Genomic DNA, 10,211 nt, shown 5'->3' on the forward strand with positions numbered 1-10,211 from the left:
ACCACCTTTGAGTGACACATTTGAAATCCCCATCTTAATTTCATTCCAATCTGGTTGTAATACAAATAATTCAGAAAAACATCCTCCCTTTTGTTTAGCTCTTATATATAAGGAATTGTGGTGTTCATTTATGGACACTGGGTGGCAGCATAGCATTTAATTAAAAAAAAGGTAAATCCCGCTGAACACTGTTATTCAGCTTGAAAACATAATGCCAAATGGACTCACAAACGAGGTTAAATTCTGCTATACACTAATATACAATGTTTTGCTGCCATACAACTTCCTCTTAATAAATACATCTAAACACCTAAAATATTAAATCAATGCTATTTGTATTCACATTGGTAATTGTTAACTTAACATTCTTGACCACCTGGATTTTTTTGTTTAAATAAAATGTCCAATAATGGAAAGAGTACATTTATCTTTCAAGTATCATAAAATGTGAGGTGACCAAGAGCTTTAGGGGCCAACCATGTAAGGCAACATCCCCGGAACATGTCCAGACAGGAACCTTTATTGCCTGTCTACATCCATCTCTCTCTTCTGCCAAATATCTAATACAGGCATTTAAAAAAAGTCCCAATTACACATTTTTATGAAACGGTATTTAAAATATAATGAGATCAGTTTACTAAGAGGCAAACACTTAAACAAAACATGACCATGACAGACCTACAGCAACATAGACAATTAAGCATTCAGTCCAGAAATATGAAATTGATGGTTTTAAATGAATCAGCACTAGAGTGATACTTAATTCACAGAGTACATTACCAGTGAATATCTTTTAACTCAACCTCAAGACCATCTGGCATTATAAGCTTTACGAAACACATTCAATCCTTTCTCATGCTTGATGTCAGGTGACAGTATTAGAGACAAAGGCACAGACAGGTGCTGTACAGTAGGGCAAGTATCAGGTGTTTCTGCTGAGTCATCAATACGCAGCAGCTCATGTGAGTTAAGTAACTGCCGTTACAAGCCGCTACACGTGGAGTACGTTATAGAGCTGCCAAAATAAACATGTAATCTTTAGAGGTTAGTTTCATGATAACATCCTCCTCTTCTTGATAAGCCTTTTTAACATGCATGCTCCTGAATGTGGATCTAAATCAGACACAACATATGATAAAAATGTGTTACCGCCTGTGTATTTCTTCTTTAGCTGAGTGTTGTAGCGACTTGTATCACATCTTTTTTTTAGATTCAGAGGAAGATTAAGTGCTGAGTAGCTTACTGATTCCTCTAATGGAGAAGAGTTCAATACTGTGCTGCTCGGACAGGACATATCAAGTGCGACTTTCAGGGAACCAGATCCAGAGCTCTAACTTAGAAGGGAATGCCCCAGATGAGCACAGAGACATACCGTGAACTATATATCATGTTATACTACATTTGTCCTTCTATTTTGGGTGAGCTAGATCGGGTCAGCCCCATCTGTTAAAACCCAATTACAAACTGAAGACCATCAAGAGGTCAGCCCAAAGTGCTATTGCTGTATTACAATTATAATTGAGACCATTAGTGCTCTGTGTGGTCCAAAACACAAACAAGGCTAAAGGAAGTAATGCATTGAATTAAATAATAACCTTGATTAAAAAACTGGGGTATTATCGGAGAGCTTTTCTTAACATTTAAGCTCCAGGATTTTTTCAGTCAATCGCACCTTCTCAAAGTCCACAGCACCCTTTACTCCACTGGACAAAGTAAATATGTAAGACCTGAGGCAGCAGAGTGCAGCTGAACACAGAGGAGGCTGTAGGGAGCCACAATTGCTCCAAAATCTGTTTCTGGTGCTAAAATTGTGAAAACCAAGAGAAGAGGAAGAGAAGGATGGAGTAAGAGACCGGAGTGTGCCTCGCTGCCCACCTGTTCAAACAGGCTTTAAAGTTTAATCACCCATGGTCTCTGCTTGGGCTTGTGATTTTTCCCTTTTTCTTATGTCTTATTTTGTACACATAGGGTGATGCCAAGAAACAAAGAACTGTTCATAGTTTAGATATTGACAATAGCACATTGTTATTCATGTCTGTACTTTCCTGAATGTATTACAATGTCCTATAGTGGAGTATTTAACAACATTCTAATGTATTACTTTTACTGTACAGTTAATATTCCCTTTGTTAATTTCTCACACACGACACGTATAATAACCATTTAAAAAATAAAATGGCAGGAAAAGTAGAAAAGGAAGAAATAATTTAATCAGATAATAAGCTGCGGAGAAGAGAAAGAAAATCACACAAGGGCTACTGGACATTTGTCACATTTTCCTGAATGGGTGCGGACAGGTGAGCGTCTGTGGTGAGGCAGAGAGGAGGACAGAAGGAGTGGGCGGAGGTAAGTAAAAGGATGGATACAGTTGTGGGGCAGATTGGGAGGCGTGTAGCGAATGAGAAAAAGAGAAGACATGTAAAAGAGGTGCAGACATAAACATGGTTTTAAAGGACTAACAAGATTTGCTGCAAAGTCGTCCTTGAGCTCCAAACACCGAAATCTCAACAAGTGGATGTGACATTTAGCTGTTAAATCTAGACGAGCCAATATGGGATAGAGTGGATATCTTAAAACCCCCGGGGAAAAAAACTGAAATAGTAGTTTTCTGCTTTACTTGTGTGCTGGACATCTCACTTGTACAGGAGGATGATAGATGGAGGGTCTCCTGAGAAAATAAAATGCATATCAGTTGATTGATGGGCATCATCAAGACAATAGGGAAGTGTAATATCGGCTTCATCTGAGATGGAAATTGGCAGAGGAGATTAATTTAGTAAAAATGTGGATGTAAAGATTAAAGAAAAAGCACTGTAAGTAATAACTGTTGGTAAATAATGTAATGTATGTTGTCTGAGAATCTCCCTATGTCAATCCACACAAACAACACACATTTTCCCCCAGTTTTCACGAATAGAGAGGTTCTGGGAAAAAGAGATAAAACAGACAAAAGGGTGAGCCAACAGAGAGGGAGGAAGGGGATTTACTGTATCACCACCACTTGTTAACAGCTGTATCAGTTGGTCTCAGTTCAGAAAAGGGAAGGATTCCGACAGCTGGTGTGTGTGTGTGTGTGTGTGTGTGTGTGTGTGTGTGTGTGTGTGTGTGTGTGTGTGTGTGTGTGTGTGTGTGTGTGTGTGTGTGTGAGAGGGGGAACTGGGTGTGGAGCATATATACAGTCTATGGTGTGGAGCCTTGACCAAGGGCAGAGGACAGAGAGAGGGAGTGTGGTGGCTGGAAATTCCCCAGACTCTTTCTGTCTTTAAAACAAAATAAATAATGTCCAAAATGTAATTTTAAGAAAATATCAACAACCTCCGCTGTCTCAGTATTTTTTCCTCATCAATTGTTGTCAAAATGTCAAACACCAGCATTTGTGAGAAATAAATGTGGCGGCAAGACAAAGAGCAAGCAGAAAAGAAAATATCCTAAATCTACACAAGACCATTTTAAGACTTTAATTCTAATTATCATTGTGGATGTTGATTGGTTCACTTGTTGATACTAAATGTATATCATAAGTTAAAGTCTGATAGTTATATTTGCATAATTGGACTGGCTTGTTTTCTTGGTTGTTTACAAATATGTGAATTAATTAATGACATTGTGTACCCTCAAAGAAATATCTAAAAAACAAATGATTATCTTCAGTTATTTTTGATTAAGCAGAGAAAAGGGAATTTGGCAAGGGGTACAGAAGGTAAAACATTATAGAAACAGCATAGCAACTGATATTTCTAAATATAACCATCACCAGTAATGTCTAAGTCTCATCTAAAAGCTGATCCACAGGAGCAGACAGTTCTCAAGGTTGCTTGTTTACACCCAGTGTCATACAAGGATAACATAAAGAGGATCAACAATATATTATACATTTATATCATATTGTTTGTTTAGTTTGTGTTGTTTTTATTATATTTGGGTATCAATTGAGAATCAATGAGAAAAAACAGGGAATGTCATCGTCACACTAATGAACAAAGCAGAAAAAGTGCAACCTAGATGTGGGGTTGTAAACAATGTTTTCTAATGAATACAACACAGACGATAGGACTGACAAAACAAACAGACGGCAGGGTGGAGAGGGGGGGGGGTGTAGAGAAAGTGTGCTGAACTACTCAGCAACAGCCACTCAAGTCGTGACGTATTCACGGTGCTTCCTGCAGCGCTTTAACCCGGGTCCTAGAGACAGTATTTGAGCTTTCTATTCGCTACTTGGCGCTGTTGCTATGGGGCTGTGCATGTTGAGGCGTGCACGTTGCGCCGTGCATGAAAAACAGTTTGTGTGTGCTGAGTTTGGATTAAGGGCAGAAAGTGTTAGGTGCGGGGTGACGAGCCCGCATCAACAGTGCAACATGATGAAACGTGCTTTTATTTTGGTGTCACTGATTTGTTGTTGTTGAGGATGTCGCTGTTGTTTACCTTATTACTGTTCACCATCCAATACTGTAAATAAAACGTTTAGGCTACTGTCTGGCTTGTGGTGTGTCTGGGATGGTGACCTTGTTGAACTTTATGGGTTTAATGGCAAATATTTTATCACTTAACGTGTTTTATAAATACGTTTTATTGTAAGTAAAGAAGGCTAGCTGAGTGACATTTATTTCGATGTTATAAATGATGGGGTGTGACAAAGGTAGGCTATGTTGTTCGCCAGTATAGTGAGTTTATGTTGACAATAACACCTCTCATTCTATGTGACATTAAAGGACAACAAAGATACATGCGACGTCTTCAGTGGTAAAACAACATATATAGGGACCTATTGGTCATTCTTTTAAATATCTATATTTCTATAGACAACATGGTGCCCTTCAGTACATCTATAGTCACAAAAAGTTGTAATGACTTTCTGACAATGTTAAGACAGGTTATTTTTGGCAATATGAATAGCCTACAATTGATATAAAAGTATAGAAATGATTGCTTAGATTAGTTTTTTTAAATGTTTTAAACAAACCATGGCTGTACAATTATTATTTTTGGTGTGATGTGGCACCCTATGTTATTCTTGTAAAATTCAACCTTGTATTATAGTTATTATAGGGGGAACAATAGACAAATAAAACAAGTAACACAAATCATCAGATAAAAATGATAGCACACCTATTTATTACAAGTTTGTATAATGAACTAAAATAAATGTTTCTTAATTGTATAACGTAAAGCTGAATAAATAACCGGACACACCAAAAGGAGCTCAGTCTGCTTTTAGATCACACCCAGCAGCGCTCGCGCCACACGCTCCATCGACCGGGCGTGTTTTGATATCTCGCGGAGCTGCCACAGAGCGCGCGGTATGAAATGAATGAGAATACGACACCACATGTGTGCTCAAACTCTCAAAGTCCGGTCTGTGGCATTTTACAAATACCGGACAAATAAAAGACATGTGTCTTCCAGAATCACACTTGGTAAAAAAGAATACTGTGATTTAAAGGGGAGGACCGGTTATTATTGTTTTCCCCTCTGGATGATGGCGTAAAAGGGGTGTGCAATGTCAGTCTCGGACAATATTGAGAAAATCACCTGATGTAAAGAAACAGGTGAAAACAATCAGATGGCATTTAATTAATACAAAAATAAACATTACATAGATAATTTCTTTCATACGATAAAAAAAAAAGCCGTGAGAAAATCGATTCAGCTTTTTTGTTCGGGAAACAAACAATTCTTCGACATTAGATATCCATGCATTTATGTATATTTTTAGATTTCAGTTAGAGCCAACACTGTTTAATAAAACATGTTCTGATTCTGCTGGTGTTATCCCCAGCTAGAAATTGGTTGCCAAGCATTGCATCATTCCTTTCATGTGACTCCCATACGCCCCAAATTCGTCCTGGCTGTCTTATGACTGCATCACAATTGCTGCTCACACAAACTATGCAGGATAGAGCGAAAACCAGCCGTTGGACCCCGCCTCCGTTCGGATTTGGCTCACCCTATTGGATGTCGTTAAGGAAAATATCTCAACTCCGCTCTCCTGATTGGACCACTTCAACGCCTGTTACTCCTATGGGGATAGGTTGTGATCTACCTTCTCATGCATAGTTCGGTTGGCCTCTCTCTCGATATAAACACCGCCGGGAGTTTCCGAAAAATCCCATTCAGCCGTTCAAGACTGAACAATGGTTAACATGAGCTATCACCAATTTCTACTAAAATATCCACATTCGAGCTCAAGACAGTCGAGACGGCGAACGAATAAACGAAAAAGGGTAAGTGGGCATTCGTTTTTATATAGTTTTCTGCGAAGAGGAAGTCTGTTTTTAAGTCTTTCGGGGAGTAACGGAGACTAAACTTGAAGTGGGCTGGTGGAGAGAAAAAAGCAAGAATTTGGCAGATTTCCCAGTGCCAATTTTAGAAAAAACAGTTGTCTTAATCCATCATAATGTACACTGAGTGATTTTTCTGTGCTGTCTGCTTCTGTTTGACAAGTTGTCAACGCTTGTACGGACTTAAAGTTGTTTTTATGTTTTTTTACATTGAGCGTAACAACCGTTTACAAATTATACTGTAAATTGTATAGACAAAATGTTTTGCTTTGATTATATTAAGTGTCATTTCATTTGAATACCATATCAGCAAACCCCGTGTAGCGTCTGACAGCAGGAGTCTATAGGGCTCGAAACAGAACGGCTTTTATTTTTGACAGCTACCATTTTTCACACATTTAACCAATACTATAATGGTAAATGTTTAACCATGTTACCAATTAATGAATAGATATTGATATCTCTTTGTCTTTTTCCCAACCCACTCCTGTCCCCTCTATTTATTTTAGTTTCTTTTGTTTCGCCCATTGCTCCTGCTGGACATTCATTTCCATGACGTAACTGTCTTGGCTTAAATGTAGCCCAACTAAAAAAGTAAATATTAACATATAGAAAATAAATGATTATAAAATAGTTTTAAAAGGAAAATAATTGGTAGGGTCTGTTTTGCCAAACCAAATGTGTGAAGTTTAAAATGTGTCATCAGGTTAGGAGGATTTCTTATATTTAATCAGTTTTGTAATTCATCAATTCACTAACAATGTTTTTTATTTTTTTTTTATTATATTTGCACAATAAAAGGAGGAGGAACTCTATTTAGATGAAATGTTTCATGTTAAAAGCTTTGTATACAATAATTAAATAAATGATGTTGTTTTGTTTGAAACCTGTAGGTACTTACAGCTTAGTCATTAATAAAAGCAGTAAACCTGACTGTCAGACCTGAGGGATCAATATAAAGATCTATTTATCGTTTAACCTCTTTTTTATCGATCCAAACGTGTTTTGAGGACCGTAGAAAGCAGGGGGTGCACTAGGGAACATAATGGTCTTTGTTTACAAGCATTACGTGACAGGATCTTTATATTCTCCATCTATGTTGATCAATTTAACATTTGGAACATTTTGTAAATGATAAATTATTGAAATTAATTTTCGTCCTTTTCCAAAGAAGCCATCCGTTTAAAAAAAAAAAAGAAGGCACATTTACCCGTGTTTCCTTTTGTGCAAATCATCAGTTTAATTCTGAAATCTCAGCACATTTCAGGCACCATATTTTCAAAGACTTAGTTTTTGAATATTTATTTTCTCTTTCAGGATTGTTGGGACAAGCTATCTCCAACAAATTGGCAGACTTGATTAACAGAGACTTTTCTAAAGGTAAATTCTCCTATTTTACATTCTTAATGCTGCCTGTTTCTAGAATCAATATTTTGATTAAATACTTTTTTGTTTTCATATTAACTTCGTGTTAGTTATCAACATTTTCAATACACATATTTGTCCCGCCTTAAATGCCGATTTATTAGCTTTTTGTATTGCAGTAAAGTCATTACCTCACTTAGTCTCACCGTGATTTAATGTACTGTGGACTAGTTTTTAATTCATAATGGTATTATTATTATTAGGTCTTCTTGTAATAGTCTCAGTAAAAGTTCACCCCATCCTTTATTAATGCATACCTACAAACTATAACTCAACCAGTTGCAGAGCAGTAAAAAATGATCAAGGCAGAGTGTCTGTAACATTCTGTCCCCCCCCCCCAGGTCCAGTGTGAACCGTGTGGCCGAGTACCTGTGTGTTGCGACTGACTGGCGAGATGACTGCCGAGTGGCTACACCTGCCCCCGCCGTACCCCCCTGGCGTGGGGCCGCTGTGTGGTGCAGAGTTGGAGGCGTGGTATGAGGACCTGCAGGATATTCTGGGCTCCGACACGGGAGGGGCAAAACTGGCACGTGCCCCCACATGCACCGAGGTCAGTAGCTTGAAGAGTGAAATGTCTATCACACCCTTGAGGAGTGTGAGTGTTTGTTGTCAATTATTTATTTTTGCTTTACCATTCTTTTAAAAAGTTGTATTCACATACTCAGTGATGGTTATTCACCTTAGACTGTGATGTTTGATGTGCTTTGGCCGATGTTGACGTTTGCGTTTTGCGTTTGTAGAAAGAGCCGGAGTTTCTGGATGTTCTGGAGAGTTGTTCCCTGACGTGGCTAACGGACGGAGGCCAGACGTGGGGCGAAGGGGTCCAGAGGACAAAAGAGGAGATCCACAACCCCCAGCCTCTGCACCACACCTCCTCATCATCCTCTTCCTCCTCCTCCTCCTCCTCCTCCTCCTGCATGAGTCCAGCAGTTGCAGAGGAGCGGCGGCCAGAGGCTGAGAGTGGGAGAAGTGGCGAGAGTTCCACAGGAGGCGGCAGTGATCTGCTGCCCCCTGAGTTTTTCGAGTTGCTGAGTGAAGGAGGAGTGGGAATGGTGGATCCGAGCGGAGCAGTGATCAGCGGAGGCTATTATTACCACCACCATCACCAAGCTAATAATGTCTGCCCTGCGTCCCCCTCAGCCAGCGAGGAGGAACTGCCTTGTGTCCCCGATTCTCCATCCAGCTCCTCCTCAGCCTCCCAGTCCCCATCTCAGAATTGTTCTTCTCCCTCCTCACCCGTTTCTTCTCCCTCCGACTACCAGTCCTCCCGTCTGGGAAAACGCAAAAGGACCACCAGCGAAAGGACCAACTGTGCCTTGTCCTCTTTTGCCTCCTCCACACAGCTCACATCCTCATCATTCTCCTCTGCCAAAAAGAGTCGCAAAGAGAAAGAGCAGGAGAACGAGAGGAAGGTACAGGAGCTGACTGAGCAGAACGAGCGCTTGAAATCTGAAATTGACAGGCTGGGAGAGGAGGTACAAAGGACACGTAGAGCCCTGATAGAGAGACTAGTCAACACCAGGAAATGAGAGAAGAATGATGCACAGGATGGAAGAGAGAAATGAAAGATGGCAGGTCCTACAGAATTGGATTAAGCAGTGGTGGGGTCAGGTGTAAAACAGGTCAACATGAAATGCCTCTTAGAAAGGATGGAAACCAAAGATATATTTTATAAGCAAGAGGATTTTTGGGAAAACACAGAGCTTAAAATGGCAAGTAGTAGTGAAAGTGATGAAAGTCAAGACGAGAAGGGGCTGCAACAGCAATGCGGCAAAAATAAAAGACACAGCATGTATAAAGGAAGAACAGACGATGATTCTGTGGTTTTGAAGAATGTTTTTTAAAGAATGCCTAACACTAAGTTCCATCAAATAAGATGGCAGAAATGGTTACGAGCATTGGATTTCTTTGTACGTTGAACAAAAAGGAATTGAGAGAGTGCATTTCATTGTCATCCATTTCCACCATTTTGCAATAATTGTAACTCCTGCGTTAAGGGCTGCAATTAGGCTAGCAGAGATTATTTGCCCCAATTTGTGGAGACTATAGGAGCTCAGGAAAAGTCTGAAAGTGCCCAGTGTGAGTATGAGAGAATGATTTTTTTTGTTGTTGAGATAATTCATAATCTTTCTTACTTTTGTATAACCCATGGCTTGTGTGTATGTGTATTTAGATAAAGTTAGTAGGACCCGGCTGTACTTTGTCAGCTGACCTTTTCTATCAATATGGGGATTTGTAGAATAATAACCACAAATAGTTTTACCATGATTTACTATTTTTATATAACGCTGTAATATATATACTGTACTGTAATGGCTTGTACTGTATAAAGCCAACATATCATCTGTTATTTTCCCATTGCATTCACAAAAACTGTTAATCTTAGAATAATACCGGTATGCATGTCGTTTACCATTGATAGCATTAAATACATGTATTTTACCATACTATTTATTTTAGCCCTCATTGTAATCCCAAATGTGCAATAAAAGAAACAAATGTGCAATT

General features: G+C 39.1%; 1 protein-coding gene across 1 annotated transcript; it reads left to right on the top strand.

Annotated features, from left to right (window-relative positions):
- The first annotated feature begins 6,036 nt into the window (after positions 1-6,036).
- On the top strand, positions 6,037-10,209 carry ddit3 (DNA-damage-inducible transcript 3). Its single transcript, XM_034198254.1, has 4 exons — positions 6,037-6,221; positions 7,596-7,658; positions 8,045-8,253; positions 8,444-10,209. Exons 3-4 carry the CDS (start codon positions 8,098-8,100, stop codon positions 9,230-9,232), a joined length of 945 nt encoding a protein of 314 aa, XP_034054145.1. The 5' UTR covers positions 6,037-6,221; positions 7,596-7,658; positions 8,045-8,097; the 3' UTR covers positions 9,233-10,209.
- The last annotated feature ends 2 nt before the right edge of the window (positions 10,210-10,211 follow it).

This window comes from Gymnodraco acuticeps, unplaced genomic scaffold (genome assembly GCF_902827175.1).
Source record: "Gymnodraco acuticeps unplaced genomic scaffold, fGymAcu1.1, whole genome shotgun sequence".
In the NCBI taxonomy this organism is placed as follows: domain Eukaryota; kingdom Metazoa; phylum Chordata; class Actinopteri; order Perciformes; family Bathydraconidae; genus Gymnodraco; species Gymnodraco acuticeps.

Coding starts and splice junctions, on each gene's coding strand:
- ddit3 (XM_034198254.1), top strand. CDS start 8,098: ATGACTGCCGAGTGGCTACACCTGCCCCCGCCGTACCCCCCTGGCGTG. Junction 8,254..8,443: donor GTGCCCCCACATGCACCGAG/GTCAGTAGCTTG, acceptor TTGCGTTTGTAG/AAAGAGCCGGAGTTTCTGGA.